At 40.3% G+C, this 26,933-nt stretch overlaps 1 protein-coding gene and 1 non-coding gene across 2 annotated transcripts; both read right to left on the bottom strand.

Moving 5' to 3' along the window:
* Window positions 1-3,788: 3,788 nt before the first annotated feature.
* On the bottom strand, window positions 3,789-21,575 carry LOC128743190 (dynein axonemal assembly factor 5). Its single transcript, XM_053839717.1, has 6 exons — window positions 20,720-21,575; window positions 19,625-20,660; window positions 19,397-19,472; window positions 19,210-19,319; window positions 5,391-5,742; window positions 3,789-4,986 (listed from the first exon to the last, which is right to left on the bottom strand). The coding sequence occupies exons 1-6, from the start codon at window positions 21,532-21,534 to the stop codon at window positions 4,871-4,873; spliced, it is 2,505 nt and encodes an 834-aa protein (XP_053695692.1). The 5' UTR covers window positions 21,535-21,575; the 3' UTR covers window positions 3,789-4,870.
* Window positions 16,837-16,941, bottom strand: LOC128744859 (U6 spliceosomal RNA). Its single transcript, XR_008412476.1, has one exon. It is a non-coding gene; the product is annotated as a U6 spliceosomal RNA (small nuclear RNA).
* Window positions 21,576-26,933: the final 5,358 nt, after the last annotated feature.

Here is a 26,933-nt window from a genome sequence, read left to right as displayed (position 1 = left end):
TCTAGCTCTCAGATTGATCATGTCTTGATTGACGGTCGACACTTTTCAGATGTTATCGATGTACGGTCTTTTCGGGGACCAAATATCGACTCTGACCACTATCTCGTAGTGAATAAGATTCGCGCAAGGCTGTCGAACACGGCGAAAGCTCGCACTGAGAGGACACTGCGTTTCAACATCCAGCGGTTAACGGCAGACGGCGTAGCAGTGGAGTACGCCAGGAAACTTGACCAACGAATCGCAGAACAGCAGGTAGAAGAAGAAGATATAAATGAGCTGTGGAGGAACATCCATGGTGCCATCGAAACAGCTGCGAGAGAGGTGGTAGGCACGACGCGTGGAAGACAGCGTAACAGCTGGTTTGATGCCAAATGCCAGAGAGTGACAGATGAAAAGAACCAGGCCAGGAGTCGCATGCTCACTGCGGCAACGCGTCAAAACAGAGAGAGGCACAGACAGACTAGAGCTACGGAAAAAAGAATCCATCTTCTAAAGAAACGCGAGTACGAGGAGCACGTGCTCGCCGGCGCAGAGGAGCGATACGACACACGGAGTTTCTATAAAACGGTGAGATGCGGGAATTTTGCCATGCCTGTGATGTGCATTGATAGTGCGGGCAACCTGCTTACCAACAAAATGGCGGTAGCAGCCAGGTGGAAGGATCACTTCCAGACACTGTTGAATGGAGAGGTAAACGCGGAGATCAGCAGAGACAGGATAGGAATTGTAAGCGATGGCCAAGCTGTGGAGCCACCAACACAGGAGGAGGTTAAGAAGGCAATCAGTGAGCTGAAAAACGGTAAGGCTGCTGGGAAGGACGGTATCCCGGCTGAACTTCTAAAAGCGGGGAGCGAGCGGCTGTACGAAACAATCCACCGGATCATTGTCAGGATCTGGGAGGAAGAACAAATACCGGAGGAGTGGTTGGATGGCCTCATTTGCCCAATTTTCAGAAAGGGACATCGACTGGAGTGTCAAAACTATCGAGAAATTACATTGCTCTTTTCTGCCTACAAGATGCTTTCCCGTATCCTGATATGCAGACTGAGACCATTAGCGGAGTCCTTCGTCGGCGAGTACCAAGCTGGTTTTCGTGAGGGTCGCTCCACGACGGATCAGATGTTTACCCTGCGTCAGTTGCTAGACAAGTTCCGGGAGTATAACTTGCAGACACATCATCTGTTTGTGGACTTTAAAGCGGCGTACGATTCAGTTAAACGAAATGAGCCGTGACAGATAATGCTAGAACATGGTTTTCCAACAAAACTAGTTATGCTGATTCATGCGACGCTGGATGGATTCAAATCATGCGATAGAATAGCGGGTTGGATGTTGGATGGACTGAAACAAGGGGATGCACTCTCTAACCTGCTATTCAACATTGCCTTGGAAGGTGCCTTACGAAGGGCAAACGTGGAAGGGAATGGAACTATCATCACGAAATCTCACATGCTTCTTGGTTTTGCGGATGACGTCGATATCATCTGAATCAACCGTAGAGCAGTGGAAGAGGCCCTTCATGCCCTTTAAAAGGGAAGCGGCGAGATTGGAACTTACCATTAACACCACCAAAACGAATTACAGCGCAAGTGGTGTTGGTGCCGAGGTGGAGCTAGATGGGGAACGATATGAAGTAGTGGAGGAATTTATATACCTTGGTACACTCGTGACATGTGACAACGATGTAAGCCGCGAAGTGAAACGACGAGTTGCAGCCGCGAATCGGGCTTTCTACGGATTACGTAGCCAGCTGAAGTCCCGTAGCTTGCAAAATCGCACAAAACTGGCGCTCTACAGAACACTAATCCTCCCGGTGGCTCTTTACGGACACGAATCATGGATGCTAAAGGAAGCTGATCGACGAGTGCTTGGGGTTTTTGAGGGTAAAATTCTGCGATCTATACTTGGTGACAAAATGGAAAATGGAGTGTGGCGCAGACGCACGAATCACGAGCTGTACCAAGTATACAAATGTGCTGATATAGTGAAGGTAGTGCAATGTGGCAGGCTGCGGTGGGCTGGACACGTGGCCAGAATGCCCGATGAAAGAGTAGCCAAAACTATTTTCAGCAGAGAACCAGGAAGAGGCCGTAGACCCCGAACCCGGTGGGTGTGTGCTGTCGAAGACGATGCACGTTCAGCTGGTATTCGTGGGTATTGGAGAACGGCAGCCCAGGACCGACGGTACTGGATGACCATAATTCGTTCGGCGCAAGATCGGTAACGGACCGTTGCCACTAAAGTAAAGTAAGTAAGTACGTTGAGAATCTCTCCAAATAGTCTCTGCAACTCGTGGTTCATACGCCTACGCCTCTCTTCGTTTTCCGTTTATACTCCATCAAAAATGGTCCGTAACACCTTTTGTTCAAGTACGGCAAAAGCACGTGTGTCCTCCGTAAGTAAAGTTACATTCTCGAATCCGTAGAGGACTACTGGTCGAATGAGCGTACTGTATATCGTCAGCTTTGTCCGGCGGCGTATGCTCCTTGGTAGAAGCGTCTTGCGGAGGGAAAAGAAGGCCCGATTACCAACTTGAATGCGTTATTGAATCTCCTTACTCGCATTATTGTCGGCGGTGACCAGAGATCCCAAATAGACGAATTTATCAACCACTTCCAGTTCATTTTCGTCTATAGTCAGTGACTATTGGTCACTCTGACCGACTGAGGCACTATGGTCCAGAAAATAAAATTCCGCGACAAAAATATTTGCGGTTAAACGGCATGTCTCAGCTCAACCTGATCTTCGGCAACTTTTTGAATAAAGAAATGATGCTTCTTTTGAAGGGGTCGTGTATATGCTACTATCAATAGGAAGAGGTTCAAGCCTAAACATGTTTAAATGGTTTCTGTTTCTTCAAGCGCTAAGAGTGTTGACCACATAGGATAATGTTTCCGATCTCCAAATATGCTTTTGAGGCCTAATTTTAGTTTCACAAACCAATACGTTCCTTTACTAGTTCGGACGCAATGTATACTGCCATGACATTACTTATCTACCCGATATGCGCAAAATAAAACACGGATTTCTGTCTTTGATCCATTTGCTTGCTTTATTTGGTTACCACATCGAAGCAAATCTGCTACGATTTTTCTCTACATCCGTATTTATTACCACTATACTGATAGCATCTACATTTGCTCCATACTAGAGTAGCGATTCTAGGTTCCATATTCAAAACTAATCTAGATGTAATAATTTTTAGTATCGATTTGGCTGACAATGAGTATATAAGTTGGAGTTGAAGATATTTATTCTAAAACAATCAAATTCAAACTTGTCTTTAAATTTAAAATATTCAAAGGACAGCGTGTGAAAGTAAAAAATCGCTATTTGTGCATTAGAAAAACCTTTCTCCAAACTACTAAACCATTTCGTCTTTTCATAAGATTTATTACGTAATTTATGCTCATACAATCATCTCAATATCAAGGTGAGTTAAAATAGGTGATCTAGTTTTCACAGTTTCTAGAACAGAAGTGCGCGGAACGATTGGTTAGCAACCATCGACGTTGTTTATACATTCAGCAGTTTCCGCTTTGAAAACTTCGGTGATCGTCAAGGGTAACCCAGCGGGGGTGAAAAACAAATTTGGACATCAGAAAACCTCTCTTGACTAACCTTGCTCAATATCACAAACTTTTCCCCACCACACCGAATATAAAAAAACTATCACTAAACCAACGAATTCGGCCGGGATCGCTTCTGGATCTGTATAAATAGCTGAGACACGGTTTCATTCCATAATGATGGAAAACACAATTGATAGATAACTCAATTAGGCTGACACTCTCGGCGGATGGACAATATGTTGCAAAACGGCAGCAATACCAGCAATGCAAAAATCACATCCGCCTGCACGCACAAAACACAATTCCATCACATCACAAAGGCAGAATTGAACGGCGCATAAAAAATCGCTAAAAGCTTTTTGGCTTTTTTTCTCCTCTCGGTTTCCCAACGAGTGGTACATTGTGTGCAGAGATAATAAAAAAGCACACACAAAGAGTATGAAATTATGCGACATCACTGAAAATGGGAAAAAATCTATCGAATCGGACTTCCACAATCTATCGAAAAAAAATTTGATTGATCAAGGGAAAGCAAGTTCGATAGCGGGAAAATCGCGGAAAGCTCACCCAGATGGATAAATTGAAGATGAACCAATAATAAATTATATTTATTGATGCATTACATAGCCGGAATGAACACAGGAACAAAGTACGATTCGAAGCCACCCGGAGGCGAAAATGGATAGGATAGGAAGCCAGCAGCAGCCGGGAGTGCATCAAATGGATAGCTGCCGTATTTGCGATTCCGACCAAGCTGCCAGCGAACGATGTGAATAAAAGAAAGAAAATTCATAATTGCAATTACGAGCGAAAGGAATCGTCGAGGCATCAAATCGGTTCGTTTCTGATGAGTGCATGGAAAATGCAGCAGGAAAAAAAACGGAAATCTCAACCAATCGCAGACCAATTTTCCAGCCAATGCTCTTGCAATCCAAATCTTTGATATCGTCCCGACCGCTTCATCGGTCTCCGTCTTTGACTATGATCAACAGAAATAAAAGTTGCAAAAAATACTACCTACTGCCTGAAATCAAACACACACTCGCAAAAAACAGGAATCCCTTTACAGCGATCATCCGCCAAAAAACCGGCGCGATGCTACGTATTCACTCAACTCAAATACGATTTGAATCAATTATCCTGATGGCTGTCGGTTGCCACTTTGTATTCGACCAGCACACGATTCTCGACGCTATACACTAGCGAAAGCGATTGCCGGTGATGTTGATGATGTTGCTGCTCTCGTTTCGACGAAAGCAATAGACACAGTGCCGACTGCCGTCGACCAGCCGAGGCGTTTATTGATGAACGAGGATATTATCCAGATCCTTCTTGTATGGGCATCCGGGAGCAACTTCATTAGCTAGGCCTTTGATTAGTTCGCGATGATGAATGAGCAGGCGTGCTAGCGAATCTGTTGAGTACATTGTGGGAGAATGAACAAAAAAACGAAAAAAAAACTTGGTTGAGAAATCTTCCTACAGGGATATTTTGACGACTTTCAGGAGATTGCACTACTAATTTTATAGAAATACTGTTGGTTGATACTGACTGAGTTCAATGATGCAACTCTGTTAGCCATCTGTGCAGGGAACTTGGCATGATTGATCTTTTCTCAACCCACAATGTGGTTTAATTTTCGAATGAATAGAATGGTTTGTTTCGATGGTCGAAGGAAACATCAAAAACAGAAGGGCAAAGGCATGCAAAGAACAGTTATTGAGCGTAATCGCAATCAAGCTTTTCGGCTGCCGTCTGTTCCACTGATACTCATCAATCTCCTGCCACATGCTGCTGCAAAACGGTCTGATTACTTACCTAGAATTGCTTTTCTCAACTTCAGTTCCGGATTTTCCAAATGCAAAAACATAGTCGATAGGATTGGCCTCAGGACGGTTTCCTCGCAGTGCGCTCGTTCCGACCCGTTGTCTTCGCCCGCGATCCCCGCAGTCAGTTGTAAACAGCCTAAGCATTTGGCTGCCAGTTCACGCACCTCTCCGCTTGGATCGTCCAACCGGGCGACAATGGCAAATGCGATTAGTTTGAAACTATCCGCCTCCAACGGTCCCATCGCTAGCAAAGTTCTCAACGAATAGGCACGTGTTGCGATGCTGTTATCCTCGACTAGACCGGCTAGGATTTGCAGGTGATTCGGCAGTATGGTTACAAACTGGAAAGAGGAAATCTGACTTTAATCTATTAGGCAGACTAGCGGAGTATCGGATACAAAAATTTTCAGCGGATTACATTTCTGCTCAGTGAGCATTATTGTTTCGGGAAAGTAAAATCAAAATGATATTTATCTTTATAATACAATGTTACAGTTAGGGATTCTTTAAATTGCCGTACAGATTTGAGTCAAAGGGTTCTGGAATTTCATGAAATCAAATCGAATATTAAAAATATGGTTACCAAAATGCAAGCGAATTTTTTCTTAATCCAGGAAATAATTTAATAATTAAGTAAATAAAAATTTTAAGATACTGTCATCCACTCAGGCGTCCTTGAAATTTCTAGAGTCTTAATCTTCCAGCCATACTTTGGTTTCTTTCTTTTGTTAAACTTCATTTGGACAGAGCCCAATCGGCGGTGTACTACCGGAAAGTGCATGGACCATTTACCGGGATCAGAGAAATAAATGTGTTATTTTTTTAAAAAATGTTTATAACTCATTGAATATGCAGCTTCGTGCAAAACAGTCTTCAGATAAATTGTGTATTTTAGCATACTGAATAACTTTGTAGAACATTTGAAAGCAATGAAAAGATTGTGCGCAAAGTTTTTGGTCATAATTGATTTTTAAGTGCACCTTTTTGACACATCATTATATTTCGCAACCGGTAAGAAATAGATAGTTACTATATTCAGCAACACTGCTTATTTTAGTATGCTCTGCAACATTTTGAAGAAACAAAATTTTTTTTTAATCTTATTTAAAAAAACAAAAGTTCGTATCACCCTAATAGGTGAATTCACGGTCACCCTAATAGTGCAGAAAGATGCGCTATATTTTATTATTAAACTACTCCAAAGACACTATGCCTCAAAAATAACTCATTTTTGCGTTATAGCAACTTATTGTGCTTTTGGTGGTTTCATTAGTGTGATACAAATTTTCGTTTATTTAAATGCGTTCAAAAAGGTATGATGTCTTCAGCAAAGTTGTAGAACACATCAAAATAAGCAACTTTGTTAAATACTGTAACTCTCTATCTCTTTCGCTTAACGAGCTATAAAAATCTTTATCAAAAAATAACACATTTTTAAACTGATTTTTCTGAGATTCCTTTGGAGTGCGCTGCCCATAAATGCATAATAGTCTCATCTGACATTTCACCACTTTTGAGATAAACCTGGGAATCATCTTTAAATTAACTGTTCTTTCAATATTTTAAACAAAAAAGTTATATTTGTTCCCAAAATGTTGAAAAAAAATATCAAACTATGTCAGTCCCATATTACAAATAAACGCATAACAGTCACAGTAGTAAAAATATATCAATAAGTATCTATTTTTTGGAAATGCCTGAACCGATTCGACTGCAGCAACTACCAAACGGAACATTTTATGGCCTAGAAGAACATGGATCGGATCGGAACATGGAAGAATTTGGATCGGATGTACGATTCCGAAGTTACAGTGGGAACAAGTTCCGGAATATATGGGACTCTACTCAGATACCTCTACGGGGATCAGTTTCTGAATTTAACTAAAATACAACATGTGACAATGTAAATCGCTACTCAAAATAGCAAAACTAGTTTGAAATAGTTCATTTGTTGTCACATATAGTGTTCAGGATCACATTGGTCGTACTCGGACACGTTCTAGGAGTGTTCCGGACACACAGGAAAGCGACCAGCTTCTGAGTCAAACAAACCCCATCATGCGACCTCACTATAAACTCTAGATATCAAATTACAATAAAAAGGAGAAAACGCCAGGAAGAGATTTGAGTCAAAAAGGACATTTTGAACAATTGTATTGAACGAACACGTAAATTATCAAAACAACAACGACACATGGTCTTGAAAATACTGCCGAGTCACCGACAACGCAAGGATCAAGGCATGCTGTGACTGTCATGCGTTTATTCTTGCTTATTCAAGCACAAATAAACGCATATCACTAACTTCGACAGTTTTTCTAAGTTTTGGAACAAATTTTAGATCACTTGTGAACAAATTGCTTGTAAAATTATTCTGTTACGTACATTCAAGTGATTTTATGACGAATTGGACGATTTGTTTCCAAAATCGATTCAATATTAAAGAAAAATTCTCGTGGCTTCAACAGCGTTTTTCGTAGTTGCACGTTTTTGCAGATGTGACTGTCTTCCATTTATGGGCAATGTGGGTTCCAGTATGTTGATAACCGTCTGAACTAGTTTCACAAATATTAAAAATTGTAAGCAATCTAAAGCGCCTAAACTTAGTCCCCAAATTTTAATCACAATTTTCATTGGCTCCTGGAAATCAAACATCCAATGTTTACAGAAAGCCTCTCATCATGTGTGACGCACAAATGTCAAATATGCAGACAATAACAAATAATGAATCAACATACGGGCCACTCCACGAGATGCGTCCGAGCCCCATGTAATCGATCTTCACGAATTTGAACCAAATTTCGCCAGATTGTTCGTTTTCGGTCAGAAAGCAAAAATTTGGTGCCGATCGGACATTCCCTCGATTAATGGGAGCACCTCCATTTTTAAGGAAAATACCCTTTTTTGTCAAAACCTCTTATTTAGTATTGGGTTTAGAAAGACACTATTTTCACATTTTTAAGGCAAATTACCCAAAGAATTCGAAAAAAATATTATTTTTAGGCACCAGTGCTGCCAAATATTTTTAAACTTAATTTGAAAACTAAATTTTCATTTTTCTTTCAATGAAGACAATTTGATCTCAAAAATTCCAACTTCATTGTCTTTTGCAGATTTTTTTACATAAGAATCATTTATCGCCCTGAGGTATTCTTTACCAATCCCGAGATACAGCGTTTTAAAGCAAGCGATAGTTCATTTTTCTTTTCCTTATATCTCCGGCGATATTAAGTTTAGAAAGACACTATTTTCACATTTTCAAAGGAAATCATCCAAGGAAATCGAAAAAGATATTTTTGAGCACTAGTGCTGCCAAACATTTTTAAACTCGATTTGAAAACTAAATTTACATTTTATCTCTAAAATTTCAACTTCATTGTGTTCCGCAGATTTTTTACATAAGAATCACTCATCGCCTAGAGGTATTCTTTGCAGATCCCGAGATGTAGCGTTTTAAAGCAAGCAATTGCACATTTTTATCTTTTTCGAATTCCTTGGATGATTTCCTTTGAAAAAGTGAAAATAGTGTCTTTCTAAACCTAATACTTCCGAAGATATAAGCAAAAGAAAAAAAGAGGTTTTGACAAAATCGGGTATTTTCCTTAATAATGGAGGTGCTCCCATTAATCGAGGGAATGTTCGATCCGTATCAAATTTTGGATTTTTGCTTTCTGACCGAAAACGAACAATCTGGCAAAATTTGGTTCGAATCCGTGAAGGTCGATTACACGTTTGAACTTTTTCTCGGTCACTTCGCATGGAATAACTCAAAGGCTGAAGTATTTTTTTTCCAATGTTGAGTCGGAATTTTCTTTGGTGCTGTTACAATGAAGCTTTCTGTTGGTGAGTATTTCTGTTGGTAATTTGAATAATTTTACTTCGAACAGTGAATTTATTGCTTGTCTATTATACATAGATGAGTTTAGAATACAATTCCAGCACTAATTCTATTGAGAAGTGCATGAATATTGCAGAATATCAAAAAGCCAAGGCCAAGAATAGGCGTATAAGCCAAAGTACTTCTGTACCTTATATAGACTAAGGAAGGGCAAAAGTGCGATGGGTATAAAGGTGCGATTCAATGATTTGTCAGTGCGGATTCCGAGTAAATTGACTGCATTGCCATAGATGGGTGACTACCTTGACAGCTTGAATCTATCGTAAACATTTGTTGTTTACGAAGCATAGTTGCTGAGTTATGTGAAAATGCTATTTTAGAGCGGTTTTGATATGATACTTTGTTATATCGCAAATACGATATTAACTGGAAGCTTTTACTTGTTGAAAAATTGTAGCAGCGTTTTCCGTCACTCATACGTCTCTTTTGAAAACACGGTGAAAAGAATCAAACCTTGTCAAGCGCCTAGCGGGGCAAGAGTGCGATTCACGGACGGGGTAAAAGAGCGATTCATGGACCAGGCAAAAATGCATTGACAATCAAACACCTACAGTTATTGAGACTGTTTTACAGATACAGTGGACTCTCGGAAAAGTTAACTCACTGAAAAGTTAATTGTTCAGAAAAGTTAACCGAAAATCAACTCTCATGCAACGCTCTAAAAAGTTAATTTTTGCCTTAACTTTTCTGAGAGTTTGAATTTATTGGTTGTCCAAGCGTACGTCCACACACGTGTATTTACCTCCTATCTTTATTTCTCATTTTTCGGTTTATTGTTGCCTTTCCACAGTTTCATATAAAGTCGCATCATAACTGGAATTAAATTAAACTCTTGTTGCAACAATAGTTCAATACCAGCACATAGTTTCACTACAAAAACTTTTTTTTATGCCAACATAAGAACCGTAATTTTGCGCTAACAGTTCTAAAAGATTTTGTAAGAACTATTAGTGTTGTGTCCCGTTCACTAAATATTGATCGCATAGTTACTTCAGGATTATTGATAACATACTTGAAAACCGCAAACTCAGATTGAATTTTAAACGCAAAAGAAGGAACAGCAAGGAACTAAAAATAAGCGCGAACATTATCAAAACGTAGTCGCATTATCACATTATCGGACGTAGACTGCACGAAAAAACAAAAGTAAACTTGTAACCGACTATTTTAAACTTACTGAAAGGAACTAAGTATTATTTCATAAAGATCCTGCTACATATTTGTTTCCATTACAAATTCTAGATACATAAAAATGTGTATCCTATATCCCGGAATGCATTTTTCGCTTTTGTATTTATCATTTTCAATGATTTTTAGGACTACTCGGAAAAGTTAATCGACCCATTCCCCAATCGATTAACTTTTCCAAGAGTTCACTGCACTAGAAATGGAAGACTTACAGAAGACTGTATGCTCTACAGATGCTGGCTGAAGCAAAACAGTATGTATCCGGTGGTGAAACAAAAAAAAACCGTTTGGTAAAGTTTTGATCTGACTGAGCCTGCATTACACCAGCGGAAAATAAGAAAGGCGCAAATTGAGAATATTCCTTTCGGAAACTTATCGCAGATTAAAGTGTTATTATCCAGCATTCCAGCATTACAGTCACCCCAATATTATGAGCCAGTATTATGGGCCAGTCCATACTTTACATTAGTTTCATACGTAACAAATTAGTATTTAACCACAGAGAACAGACATCCATTCAGGAAAAAATTTTTCGGTAATTCTTGGATAAAATTTCAAATTAAAATCACCTAATATGCTAGCGTCACCACCACTATAGTTTCCCAACTAAATGATTCTTTTGATTTGCACACTGACAACCTTTGGCTCCTCTGGCGCTAGTATATATGGACTATAAGCGTTATGCTAGCGCCAGAAGCTAGCTGTTGTGAGTTTAGTATTAGATTATTAATAGTACATAGATATGCAACTCTTTGATTTCTTCATATAACGCGTAAGTGGTATGCCATCAGCGCTACCTATCTGCAGCTGGGTGAAGCACACTGTCAATGTATGTGTGTAATGTTCTCATCTTATAGAAGTTTTGGTGACAGATGTGAAAACTGTCATACATCAAATGTGCACACTGTCTAGTTGTATACAGAAATGAGATTAAAAATACCCTTGAAAGTTTTTCATTAGGGGGCTATTCGAAAACCATGTCGTTCTAAGAAACAGTATTTAAATTGCCAAAGAGATATCCCGCATTTTGCACCTTACTGGACACCGCTGTTTAAAAGAGCAACTGGGTACAAACGTGAGACATAGGGAAATCGCCGAAGTAAGAAAGAGAAAGAGCGACAACGGCAATGTTGCTGTTTTTTATGTCATATACATTGATATTAAGGAAAACATCTAGATTAATCCAAGTTCAGCTGCAAATGATAATAATGCAAATGCCACGGGGCGAATCGCTTCCAATTTATTAAATATATTAAATATATTTATGCATATTTACATACTTTTACCCGGGTGCTAAATATATTTACCGATATTGATGAATATTTAACGAAAGTTTTCACCTTTTTCAATACGATCTTGAGTTGTCAAGTCCCCAGAACAGTATGTGGCAAGAGTTGTTATGATGAGGTGGACACATTTAAAATAGTAAATATTTTTTAAAAATTTTAATTTTAAAATAGTAACAGGAAGCGATTTACTCCGTGTCCGCTGCTAAACAGTCATAAACATCAATCCGTTTTATGGCTGCTTAAAGGTGTTAAAGTTTAAAGTAGAAGATTTCATTAGGCTCACAGCTTTCAAACTACTTCAAGGCTGCTTAAGCGTGTTAAAGTGGCTTTACAAACTACTACCAAGTTTTTATTCGGTTCACAGCACACATACTGCCAGATCATAGAATTTCGCAATTAGGCTGACAGCAAAAGTTTATCAGTTATCAACATTATCGATTGCTTCAGGTGTAAAGATATTGCCACTGTCTGTTCTGTAGATGTAGATGGGGCGGATCATAAGGGTGAGTGCTTATGGACCAGAAGATGGCGGGTTCAATTCCCGAAAAAAGACATGCATTTTTAATTAGCTTACTTATATGAATTAGAGTTATTCGAAACTAAAAATTTCGCGTTCGACAATGTTCACGGCAAAATAAAAATGACGCGTTTAATTTTTTTAAAATTAAAAATACATTTTTTTGGCTGCATAAAGGCTGATGAGATGTTGATTAAGCGATTGGAAAAGCATATTGCAAAACTATTTCTCGTTCTAAAAATAGAATTGACAGCATTGCCCAAATTGGTTATTTAAAAAGACGCGAGCTTCGAAAGCAGCTATTGAAGCTTGAAGCTTGAATCACGAGATTTAGATGTTTGGGAGCTGAAAAAAGAGTTTCATTTTTAAACCTAAACCAAAGTTCAGCCACAGGTTGAATAAAATCAGCTATAAAAGCGTTTTATCAGTCTGAAATTGTTACTTGGGAATGAACAAAATGTTGGCAAGTCATTCCGGTTAAGCGCCGAACCCAACATCTTCTTCCGCCGGCTTGGTTCATAGCACTCACACACACAGCCGAGCGTGTTGGCATTCACTAACTGAATTCACCAACATTTTCTTCGAACCTGTTTGTATGTGTATGGGGCCTTAAGTATTACGTTCCGTCATGAACTTGTATCACTACATCTTACCACAGAGAACAGACATCCATTCAGGAACAAATTTTTCGGGAATTCTTGGATAAAATTTCAAATTAAAATTACCTAATATGCTAGTGTCACCACCACTATAGTTTCCCAACTAAATGATTCTTTTGATTTGCACACTGACAACCTTTAACTCCTCTGGTGCTAGTATATATGGACTAAAAGCGTTATGCTAGCGCCAGAAGCTAGCTGTTGTGAGTTTAGTGTAGAATTTTATGCGCCTTCAACGACATCATCACTATAGTTTCCCAACTAATTTGACATAAGTTTTATCCAAGTGGGGACCTTTCGCTTGGATGTCTGTTCTCTGTGATCTTACCATTAACAATCATTACTCTAATTTCAATGGTTGTGTCGAAACTTTTGTTGTTGATGGTAGTAGAAAGCAAACATATATTGCAACAATAGCTTATGAGATGACGAAACGACCCGCACTTATCCTACGCGTCGTGAATAGTTTTCTATTTTGCTTTTTTGAATCTTTAAAAATGTTTACCATCTGCTTTGAACAATCCCTGACTCAAAAAACGATTTGAGTTAAAATTTACCAAAAAATAAGCAGCTGACGTTTAGCGTGTATGTGCTTTACAAATACCATCAAACTGTGGTTCACCCAGCCGCCACAGATGTCTCTTTACCACCACGCGACGTTGCGCAGAGTGGCGTATCTATGTACTATTAATAATCTAAGGTTTAGTGTAGAATTTTCTGCGCCTTCAGCGACATCATCACTATAGTTTCCCAACTAACTTGACATAAGTTTTATCCAAGTGGGGACCTTTCGCTTGGATGTCTGTTCTCTGTGATTTAACTATCGAGTATGAGTTCAATAGATAGAAACCGCTGCATGCTTGATAGCAATACACTTAGTTCAAATGCGTTAATTTTCTTAATTTTTCGATAGTTGTCAGTTGGCTCCAATCGACTGTCGATTTATTGTTATTTTTGCGGTTGTTATAAAAAGTCGGTTGTGAATTATAAGCTGAATAGCGGCGTAAATTTGTGTGTCTGAGCATGAAATGAACGAAAATCGAGGGAATAGGTATGAATTCATTGAATTACGGTGAAACTGCCTAGTAAAATTCATTTTCCGCTTTAATATACACACTTAAAAAAAGTGCCGAAATCAGCAAAATTTTGCCGAGATTTGGACAGCCGAGCGTTCGGTAAAATTTTTTATGATGCCAAACGTTAGTAAAGATCCGTAAACGTCGATTTGCAAAACTCAAATTTTTACCGAACGCTCGGCTGTCCAAATCTCGGCAAATTTTGCTGAGTTTTTTAAGTGTGTACGATATTAAACAATGGCCCATAATACTGGGAGCAAAATTGACTTTTCCCAGTATTATGGGTCAAGCATATAGATCAACAGTATTCGCTGATTTTGACTATAATTGTAATTTGTTTTCAGTAAAACGAAAAAACGTGCACAGAAAATCAGTATACAGAAATCGAAGCTCTATGATTCTGATATATTGCATCACGCTTTTGATCCAGCAAGACAAATCGAAAAAGTTCAGGAAGTTGCAAGGGATCACAATCTACCGTACAGTACAGTTCCGCGTTATTTTTGGAAACCACCCAAAACTAATAATCCAGGATCAAATACTTTTCTTCTTCCTAAATTTACTTACTGTACTTAGTTGGCTTGCTGTTCTAAGGTAAAGCCTGATGAACAAATTTTCTCCAATGCACTCGGTTGTGGGCCAACGCTCTTCAATTTCTCAGACTCGCTCCGCCTAATCTAACCATCTTGCTCGCTGCGCCCTTATTCCTACCGGATGTGAGCCAAATATCGCCAAATACCCATCTTTGTAGGGTAGTTGTCCGGCATTCTTGCAACATGCCCTGCCTATCGTATCCGTTTAGCTTACGCCGCCTTTTGCATACTTGGTTTGCCATAGAGACCATCACTTTGATGAAGCCCTCTACGTGACTCGAATGAACTTGACATTCTACTCGAAATCCGAGTGCAGTACAAGATACAACCAGATCCCTAAATCGCGAGAACACACACACACACACACACACACACACACACACACACACACACACACACACACACACACACACACACACACACACACACACACACACACACACACACACACACACACACACACACACACACACACACACACACACACACACACACACACACACACACACACACACACACACACACACACACACACACACACACACACACACACACACACACACACACACACACACACACACACACACACACACACGAGCGCGCGCGTGCGCGCGATTTTCTCGAAATAAAACCTATGTTGTTTTACTGACCCACAATACTGGGAACATTGACCCATAGTTCTGACCAGATTTAAAAGTGGCCCATAATACTGGGAATGGAATATGCTCACATTTTGTTGTTCTGCAAAAAAGTGTGTAATTTTTGAACAAGATTGCCTACAGAACATCAAACTATGCTATATTTATAACCAATTAAGTTGTAAATAATCTGTAAATTATTTAAATCTGTGTTTCTACCGATAATTTTGTAGCAGCATCATGCTTAACTGGCCCGTAATACTGGGATGACTGTAAATGCTAATTTCATGGATTTGAGCTTCGAAATTTTGCCCCGCGATATTCTCATTTGATCAGAAGAATCAGGAATTTGTTTTCATAACACTATTGCTTCAGAATTTGGTCCATTGTAGACCGATCCTCCATAAAGCCGGCCTGATAATTCCCACGAATCTTTTGGCTATTGGCGATAGTCGATGGAAGATGACTTGGGAAAGCACTTTGTAGGAGGCATTCAAGATAGTGATCGCTCGGTAGTTCTCACAACCTAGCTTGTAGATAGGGAAAATAACCCCGTCTCCTCCTCCTCCTCCTCCACTCCTCCGGTGGTCGTTCCGTATCCCAAATCTTATCAACCAATTGACGCAGACAACTTGTCCGGGCCCATTTAATAAGTTCTGCTCCAATACCATCCTTTCCTGCTGCTCTGTAGTTCTTCGGCCGCTGGCCCCTTTAACTTCGCTCATCCATGGGGGTATCGGAGACGTGCCTCCGTTGCTTGCTCTACCAATGAAGTCATTTCCTCAACGCACTTCCTTCCCTTTCGAACAACGCCCAGTCGTCAGTCAAAATATCTCCATCTTTATCTCTGCACGCTTCGGTCCGCGTGTTAAAGCCTTTGCGAGATTCATTGAGTCTTTGATGAACTCCCGTGTGTCGTGAAAGCAGTACAGCGGTACTTCCGAGGAAATTTAGAAAATGTCAGTTCTATGTTCCTAATTTCCAATCGTTAGTCCGTCTTCGTCGCCTGGGTATTTGCCGATTCATCCGATCCGAGCGATTACTTACGTTATTCGTTGCTTTGGTTTTTTAGCTGTGCTGGCTTGCAAAGCCCGTAACTAACCCCTCAGTATCGCCGGCGGAACCCATAGCTCGAAAGAGCCCTCCTTCCTTGTCAGCATACGACCTTGGTTTCCACCGGGGTTAGTTAACCGATCTTCGGTGAGGTTGCTCTCGTATCTTAGCTGGTACCACGAGGAGGTAGGGATAGAATAACTCTCAAGACTGTAGGATGTACAGCCACGACTTTGTTCCGGATCTTTCATCCGAAGGATTCGTGGTAAACCAAACATTCATGGCGCTCAACGACGAGAAGCTCCGTAAGTTGTTCCTTTCTCAGCAGTAAAAAGATCTAGTAACCGGAAGGTACGCTCATTGGCGGACTAGGGGGGGCTAAGCCCTCCCTGGGAGAGATTTTGCCCCCCCCCCCCCTAGAAAATGGACCTGGCCGACCAAATAAAATGGTTTAAAAAAATGCCGTGGGCTTTAGCCCCCCCCCCTAGAAATGAGCGCTAGTTTTGCCAATGGGTACGCTTCACAAACGTTCCTCCCAGGTAACTCATGCTAGGTGGCATTTTGCGCAGGGACCATAGTAATCTTCTCTGTATCGTTCCAATTTCAGTATATGTCTAGCCGAAACTAAGATCTAGGTGCCATCTGGGAAGCGGCAGTAAAATCTATGAAGTTTCATCTGAGACGAATTATAGACAACGTAATGCTGACAGAAAACGAACTCGAAACCCATCCATCCCATCCCCAGGACTTGCAACCGCTAACTCCAGGCTATTTTTTGTTGGGGAAGTTACTTACTTACTTACCTAATCAGCTCCAGACCGTAGTTTCCTCTGCTGTACGAAGATGTCATCTCCATTCCACTCGGTCCACGAAGTCTGCGTAGGGTCCGCAGGTCGCCTTCCACTTGATCGATCCATCTTGCTCGCTGCGCGCCCCGCCCTCTCGTTCCAGTCGGATCATTATTGAGAGCTTTTATAACCGGGCTGTCGTCCGAAATCCCCACGACGTGCGCAGCCCATCGCAGGCGACCGATTTTTGCGGTGTGAGCGATGGGTGGTTCCCTAAGCAGCTGATTCAATTCATGGTTCGTTCGCCTCCTCCACGTTCCGTCTCCCATCTGCACTCCGCCGTAGATGGTGCGCAACACCTTCCGTTCGAAAACACTATGGGCGCGTTGGTCCTCCACGAGCATAGTCACATGTCACATGGCCGTAAAGGACTACCGGTCTAATCAGCGTCTTGTAGATTGTTAACTTTGTTGAATTTTGTTCGATCGCAGCGTCCTACGGAGTCCAAAGTAGGCACGATTTCCATCCATAATGCGTCTTTGTATTTCTGTGCTAGTGTCGTTGTCTGCGGTAACCAGTAAGCCCAGATACACGAACTCTTCTACCACCTCCATTTCATCACCGTCTAAATGAACCCTGGGAGGGAGGTCAGCATTTATTTCTCTAGAACCTCTTTCATTCATGTATTTTGTTTTCGATACATTAAAGACAAGTCTAATCCGTTTGGCTTCAGTTTTAAATCCGATGTACCTTTCCGCCATACTCTCAAAGGTACGTGTAATGTCAACGTCGTCAGCGAAACCAAGAAGCTGGACGGACTTCGTGAATATCGTGCCACTCGTGTCTATACCCGCTCTTCTTATCACACCCTCCAAAGCAATGTTGAACAGCAAACATGAAAGCCCATCATCTTGCCGTAACCCTCTTCAAGATTCAACAACACACATTACTCGATCTATCGTCGCCTTGACCAATCGCGTTAGTTTATACGGAAATCCGTAGTAGTGCATAATCTGCCATAGCTGATCTCGATCGATTGTGTCATACGCCGATTTGAAGTCGATGAATAAATGATGCGTGGGCACATTGTATTGGGGACATTTCTGCAACACTTGCCGAAGCGCGAAAATCTGATCCGTGGTGGCATGGGCACCCATGAAACCCGCTTGATATTGCCCTACGAACTCCTTTGCAAATAGGTTGGGGAGGTCTTCTGACCTTTTTCAGAATCCCGTCAATTGCACTGGCAACTGTTGTTCTGGAATACACTCCGTGCGCACTAAACGGTGAACTTTCAGTAACACGAATCACCACAGATTAGGAATTTTGTTCCTTTCCGTATTCCAATTCCGCAGTATCTTCGAGTTGATTGTAGACATGAACTGCAACACTGCCCTCTTCCAACGTAATCTGAAGCTTGCGTATCTTTCTTTCACACTCAATTTCAAGTTTCTCCTCAACGCCTTTTTGCACAATCGTTACACATTGGCACGCATTACAAATTCACCAAGTACCAAAGGATTACTTAAACTACCAAACAAAACAATAAACAAAATATTAAAAAAGACCCCCAAACGCCCGAATTACTCTAATAGGTAAAGGTAAATGTCTAGTTGAATGATATTAATAAAAAAAAACTATGTACCTAACGTCCTTTGATAGGGATTTCCCTTTTAAAATGACCGGTTAAACAACACTGCAAGTGGTTGTAATTTTAATAAAAACTCTCACAATGAGGAAGAAAGCTGTGAGTGAAGCTTCCGCTAAATATTTTCCGATCTATCCCAAACATCTGGTGCTAGGTATGCAAACGATTATGGCTTCCATTGCAAGCAACCGGTAGTGCAAAAGAAACCATAATCATCATTAATTCGAAACCTAATTTCGGTTGCAAGGTTACAGACGGTGGACAGTATTATTAAATGTAACGATTCATCTGCTCCCACGGAAATTAGAGGCGCGCAATAAACCATTACATTTTCGTGCAAATGGAATAATACAATAGTAAAAATTCTTAAATAATCGTAAAACAGCACTACAATTCGAACATGCCCAGAGAGCACGAGTCGCTTAGATTTGAAATAGTTTTGCACAATTTGTTCTACTTACAATCGAATTATCGGTACCCTGCGATATGGAACAAAGGCAAGCTGTTGCCATCGAGCGGATAGACTCTGCACTTCTTCCGGCAGCCCACACCAAATAGGGTGCAATAATATCTGAAAAGAAAAGAAAATACAGCAACAAGATGAGCAAATTCAATTTCGTATTCCAGCCAGGCGACCGTGAAACTGACCTTCAATAAAACTTAGCAACAGCAGTCTCTGCTCGTCCGCGGAAGTCGACATTGTTCTATTCCATCGAAGCATCGCCTGCAATCCCCCGGAGGTAGCCAGTCAGCACAGGAAAGCAGTAAAAAAGAAAAACTACAATTTATCTCCTCGCTTACAGCGGAACAAACTCGTACCACATCAGTACCCCACCCCAGACATGACATAAGAAACAGGAAGATTTTTGCACTTACGATAGATATCGAACTGAAGAGTTTGATTTTCCCTTGCGGAATCGCGTGCTTGAGTGCAGTTCCGAGTGCTGTCTTGAGAGCGTCATGATATGCCAGCCGAAAACCGCAAACCGACAGCAGTCCCGCCAGGAGCATGATGCTTTCGGCTGTATCCGAATTTGATGATTCCAAATTCTCCAACGAGCCGCAAACATCCGCCAAATGCCGATCGTGAAGCTGCTCGACTTCACCGGAATGTAATTTCGACAGGATTTCTAAGGCACGTTCTCGAACCGACTCTGCATCTTCGTGAGAAAAAGCAGCCACTTTTATCACAACAGTATAGAGTAGTTTTTCCACCTGTTTTTGGTCGGACTGGTTTGCCAACCCTTCTATTTCGTTCGAAATGTGTACACGATGATAGTCGATTGATAGTATATCGCTAAAGTTAATTAATTCTAATTGATACGAAGGTTTCAACTGATGACAGATTTCTGTGTCGGTTAGAATAATCGCAATCTTAAGGAGATCTTTGAATCTGTCCAAACCAGAAGACTGATACATAGCGTTTAAGCATCTTAGATGACCTAGCGTAGGAAATTTTTTAAATTCAGCTAATGCATGCCTGCTCCATGTGTCGTAATCCAGAAGAATACCACACAACCTAGCAACTTCTAGTGCTTCTTCTGCCACCTGTTTATCCATATCCATACAAGCTTTACAAAGCACTGGATTAACCTCCATGAACAGAGTTGAAAATGTCTTTTCAGCGTGCAAAATTATTAACTTCAGCAGTTTGGTAGCGTGCAGCCTTATATCTTCCTTCCATTCTTCCATTTCATAAAGTACAAGATTGACTATTCTAAGGCTGCGTTGCACAATTGCTCTGCAGGGAAGAGAAGGCCTTTCATACCTCTCAAGAGGATAATTGGCAGGCAACTTGTCGATTAGTCTAATTTTAGCAAGCTCGCTTTCGTTTTCTTTATAATACAACTCTCCTGCTTCAATCCACCGAGGTAAGATATCATCGCGAACTTCCGATGTGTCGTCCGTTAAACTAAAATTAATTCGGAAATAGAGTCAATTGTTATCAGGTCGCATGCATTTAGTCCTTACCAATTTAAAACCAATGGCAAAATCCGATGAAATAACGAGTATCGGTCCCTTAACTTCACCAGCATCATACATCCGACTCGACCGCATGCCATCCTTACCATCGGAACGCTGTCCATTAGCAGCGGTGAAATATCCACTATTACTTTCGTCACGCAATCCGAACTGGAATGAACGTGCAATGCCAGTATGCCTAGGGCTTCGATAGAAGCAACACGGTTTGCGAAATGTCGATGCCTGAGAATCGTAGTGGCCGGACTCACTAAGGCTTCCGCCCGGTAATGCATGCTTGGAGTCGATTCTGCTAACAGCTTGACTACTTCACAGCTCTGCTTCTGTGCAGCGGGATAAGGATCCCTCAGAGTTTTAACAAGAATGTCAATGATGTTGTCGTACGATTTCAACAATGGATCGCCACGATTGCCATCTGGATCTGCATATTTCTTGATGATTGCATGCAACTGTTCCAGCAGAATCAGTCGAACTTCCTCACTCTCTTCGATAATTTCCGACTGACCCAGACGATGGTTAATTGCAGGAACAATATAACTCAGATAAAAGTCATTAGCTGGAAGCTTATCCAGTATTTCTCCGATAAGTGTTATCGCGAGGGTTCGAACCATCTCGAAACGATCTGCGTAACAACGTAGAACGTGGAGGTAAATGCCTTCGAACACTAGCGGAGCCTGTGAAGGCAACAGCTCCCGATGGATCTGCTCAAGCAACTCCTTCAACGACCGCTGGCGGACCATCCTTTCAGGATTTTGTACGTTGTTACAGAAAGTTCCAACCAACATTTTCCACTCGTTTTCATCCATTTTCACTTTACTTTGCCAATTGAGGTAGAAAGTTTTCTGCTAATCAACGCCGTTCCGTTGGTTACTATGGTAACTGTTGCTTGTTAACCACCAGGTAGACACTTTCACGTGCTTCTGTTTTGAACGGCAATTATTGTAAACATAACGGAATCTTGCGTATGAGCAAAACAAAAAGTTCAAGTTCACCACACGTTAGCTGTCATTTTTCATTGATGAAGCCTCGATTGACAGCCGAATAAAAAATTGAGTTTGTCGGAGTTAACGTTTTGATCGACCAAACAAGAAAATATAGGGTAAATAAGGTATTTTGGCTCAAGCGTTACGCGGTGTCTATTTTGGTCACGGGAATGACACTTCCAATACCAACCTATACAAAAAAAACGTAGCCAACATAGAGCGGGCCCAAGCTGACAGCTTCATAGATGGGCTCAAGCTGACAACCGAGTCGGATGTATAAATTGTTAAATTTTGTTAGTTTTAGTTCGATTTTAGTCAAGGTTTTAGCATCACATAGCCAATTTCAGGCAGACAATTAATGCGAAATACATGAAACTGTGAAAATGGTTAGATAAATTCGTTTTGTGAAATCGCTTTGCGTTTGCCGCCTTTTTCATGTGAGCAACGAAAATGTGACGTCATATCAGCCCCCTGATTTTGGTCCACTCCATTTGATTTTGCCGTGGTGGGCCAAAATAAAGAGCGCGTAACGCATGGGCCAAAATACCTCATTTACCCTACTAACGAAATTTTCCATATTTTTTCTGATAGCATTTATTCTGGATTGCTGTATTGCTGATTGCAAGGAAAATTGTACCATCCAAAGTGCGAAATCGCTCATAAAACTGTGATGCAGCATTAAATCGTTTCGGTATCTTCGGCGCACTTTTTCGTTACATTCTAAGCAACAAGTGCGCCGAAGAGACCGTAACGATTTCTAGATAGAATTAACAAAAGGGCGAATGTCGCAAATGTAAACAAAACGAGTGAGAGTTATTTTTTGCTGGACCAGCATAGGAAAATCAACCCTCACTCGGTTTGTTTACGCTTGCGACATTCGCCCTTTTGTTAATTCTGTCTTCATTTAAGCTAAAATAGCACTTTTATGAACGATTGCGCACTTTGGATGGTAAAATTTTCCTTGCAATCAGCAATATATATGTAATTTCTGTATACTACAAAGTTTAATGTAATCTTCTTTCGGGAAGCTAAAACAGTTGGTCAAAATTGGTTAGTTTAGAGCAATTCCAGCTCAAAACGCTGAAAAAGGTCGTTTTTTGACTCGACTATTGAGTTTGCTGCTGAAATTTTCCTGATGTGTTATACCCAGGTAACCAATAAGCATTAGTATAAGCAGTAAATCAATCGTTTATTAGCATCCCTGGCGTTTTATACAGCAGGTTGCTGTTTATCAGCCTTTTAACTGCATAACTGTTGTAAATTGGCATCCACAATTCTATTTAAATTCTTCTTGTCGGTAACTAGCTGCAAATAAGCATTGCCAGCACTATATGAGGGCTAGCAGTAAAGTAGCCGCATATTTTGCCAAAATAGCATTTAAGTAGCATTTAAGGCAAATTAAATGCTTATTGGCTTGCATTTAAATTGCATTAGAAATGCTTATTGGTTACCTGGGTAGATACCAAGCAAGAACTTATTTTTCCCAACGGGTCGATCACTCGGCACAGCCGCTTTTATGTAAGGCGACTTGAAACGAGCCGAACTGTGCTGATGCTGTATACCGAAAGTACCAAACTGCAAGATTTGTTAAATTCGTTACCCAAGTAGCACTTGTAACTAATCATAAAAATAAAAAAATACAAAAAGGTTGCACAGCGGTTACATTTAGGATACTTGTAACGAGTTAGGTTACATAAAATTAAAAATAGTTACTTTTTAGTTTTCTAGTGACAAAAATCTCAAACAGTTACCAGGTAGTTACCAAATGACCAAATTGAAACCTTTTTCCAAACTGTCATCAACTTGCTGGTCGCAAAACAGTTAATTTTCCGTTACGAACAGTTACGAAGTCAAAAAAAGTCGGCTAGTAACATTTTCGCAACAATTTGTTCACTGTTCCTTGTAAACACAACGGATTAAGGAAAAACTAGACCTGAAGAATATTGCTAATGGTAAAGATAAACAATTGGTACACGGGTTGTGAAATGCTCTTGTAAATGCGTTTATTTACTTAATTGATGGTACTTGGAATCTTCTCCGCCCAGACATTGGTATTAAGTAAACAAATAATGATTATTCTCAAACGTCAAAACGATCAAGTTACATCGAAACGAAACCGGCAATGAAAATAGGTTACAGTGTAACTTAGAAATGACGACATAAGAAATAAGTGACTACAACAGATTTAATATTGGTTACCGTATAACCGATACCGTAACCAGGTCGAAGGCTAAGGTTACGTACAACTAGAATGTAACTGAAATGTAACCTTCTATGATTAACACTGGTGGTAACTGTTTTATTCAAACTGAAACTATTCTTTGATATTAAATTAACACTTTCTTTTCACAACAATCACTAAAAATACCTTTTCCCGATATCAACAATGTGAACAATGAACAATGGCTGCTTAAAATCATTTCATGCAATATGCCGAAAACGATACAAAACTTCAAGGACGATGGTGTAGTAGTTAGAACCAAAGGCAAAATGGCTATGAATTTTACTGTGATAGAAGTGATAGCGAAAACAACTTGATTTTTAATGGTTTCTAGGTGAATGCTCCACTAATTCATTATTGCTAAGAATAAATTTAAAAAATCAAAAAATTTAAATTTAAATTTTTATATTTGATTTACAAAACATCAATTTTTCAAAGAAGTAAGTAACGAAAAGCTATATTAAATAAGAGCGCGTGAATTTTTCAAAGCTAGAATCATGCATTTCACCATAAATTTGAAACTGCATTAAAATTTGTGTTGAAATAATAATTTATACACTCTTCTATATTCAACAGTTAAATTTACTGCTTGACGTTGACAGTCATAGATTGAAATAATAAACCTGCTACATTTTCGCTATGCAATAAAAGTTACAAGATAACTAATTTGCCACCAATTGAAAGTCAATTTACAGTTTATGTGTAACTTCAATAGTAACCATTTTGTAACTATACATGTTACATATTGGTTATTGAGTAACTGTTAATGCAACCAGATTTAGTTACATAAGTTGCGCTATTTCGGTTACACAACTGTTATATTTTAGGTTACTGTAACCGAAGTTTTACATTTAAATTTGTCGCATATCAGCCGCTGCGACTCAATTGTGACAACGTGTGCTACTTGGGTATAGTCTTAGGTCTGGTGGACGCATTTCAATATCTTGGTAGCCAAACAACGCCCGATGGTGGTACCAAGACTGATATAGCCACACGGATCAGGAAGGCCAGGGGTGCCTTTGCAGGTCTGCGAAACATTTGGCGCTCAAACCAGATCACTCTACGTACGAAAACCCGAATCTTTAATTCAAACGTTAAATCCGTACTGCTGTATGCCTGCGAAACGTGGTGCGTCTCAGCGGAGACAACGCAAAAACTGCAGATATTCATTAACCGGTGCCTGCGATACATTATTCGTGCCTGGTGGCCTAATAATTGGATATCCAATGAGGAACTCCATCGTCGGTGTCATCAACGGCCGATAGCCACAGAAATTCGTGAACGTAGGTGGAAGTGGATCGGACACACCTTGAGGAAAGGAGAGAACGAGATTTGCAGAGCAGCACTCGACTGGAATCCACAAGGACAGCGTAGAAGAAGCAGACCCAGAGGCTCATGGCGACGGAGCTTAGCCAACGACATCCGGTTCCCAAGTTCCCAAGGGAGTTCCACTAAACATATATTTGTCGACCAACATTTAAAAGGGCGGATAAGCCAACTGTCAAACAAACCAGGCGAGGGGTAGTTTTTGCTGGAACAGCATAGAGCTTGCTAAGCCCAGTGCAAAAGGCTACAAAAACTTATCGTTTTTCACTCAAACGTATGTTTTTTACCGGGGTATAACTGGGGGAACAGCAACAACAACTCCCCAGTAAACCATTTGGTTTGTATATCTCGATTGCAACTGAGATATACGAAATCATATCTGAACGAAAAAGTTATATTTCACGCCATATAAGAACATATATGTAGCAAAGTGGAGGCGATATACGTGCGAAAATTATGACACCTATTTGTAATTCTATTTTGCGTAGTTTTTATAACACGCAACTAAATACTCCTGAATATATGATTAAGATATAACTTAATATTGCAATCGTCTATACTGCTTTATAATTCACAGTCATGAATTGTATATGAAGACACGCACGTCTGCAAAACAACTTATTGTTTCCTTCGGTTTGACATACTCTAATCAACTTTCTATTACGATTTTGTGTTATCTGGGTCGCACGTCGATGTGGAAAATGGAACAAAATTTGGCATGTGAAAGTTTTCGAAGGCAAGAATATTTTCTATGGTGAATTACTTTAAGAGAGGGGGGGCTCCTATACAAACGAAATACAAATTTCCTCATACCTCGAGAACCAATCAAGCAAATGGAACCAAATTTGGCATGTAGGTGTTTTTGGAGGCAAGAATTTTTCTATGTTGAATTAGGACCCCTCACCACTTTAGGTGGGTGGGCTCCTATACAAATGAAATACAAATTTGCTAATAACTCGAGAACTAATCAAGTAAATAGAACCAAATTTGGCATGTGGACAAAAATATTTTCTATGGTAAATTAGGACCCCTCCCCACTTTAGGAGGGTGGGCTCGAGTTGCAAGACACTTCATAATCTATACCTATAAAGAAGGATTTCTGTCTGTCTGTCTGTCTGTCTGTCTGTCTGTCCTGTGTTCCTTATAGAATCAAAAACTACTGAACCAATCGGCGTGAAAATTTGCATGTAGAGGTTTTTGGGGCCAGGAAAGGTTTTAGTGATGGTTAGAGACCCCTCCTCCCACTAAGAGGGGGGGCTCCCATACAAATGAAACACAAATTTCTGCATAACTCGTGAACTAATCAAGCAAATAGAACCAAATTTGGCATGTGGGTGTTTTCGGTGACAAGAATTTATTCTAGGGTAATTTGAGACCCCTCCCCTCTTTATAAGGGGAATTATAACTCCTCTCCCCTTTAAGAGGGGGGGGTTTCCATACAAATTTCCTCATAACTCGAGAACTAATCAAGCAAATGGAACCAAATTTGGCATGTGAAAGTTTTCGAGGGCAAGAAAATTTTCTATGTTGAATTAGGACCCCTCCTCACTTTAAGAGGGGGGGCTCCTGTACAAATGAAATACCAATTTCCTCATAACTCGAGAACTAATCAAGCAAATGGAACCAAATTTGGCATGTGTGTTTTTGGAGACAAAATTTTTTTCTATGATGAATT

This window comes from Sabethes cyaneus, chromosome 3 (assembly GCF_943734655.1).
Source record: "Sabethes cyaneus chromosome 3, idSabCyanKW18_F2, whole genome shotgun sequence".
NCBI lineage: Eukaryota > Metazoa > Arthropoda > Insecta > Diptera > Culicidae > Sabethes > Sabethes cyaneus.
This window is presented reverse-complemented; position numbering and strand designations above follow the sequence as displayed.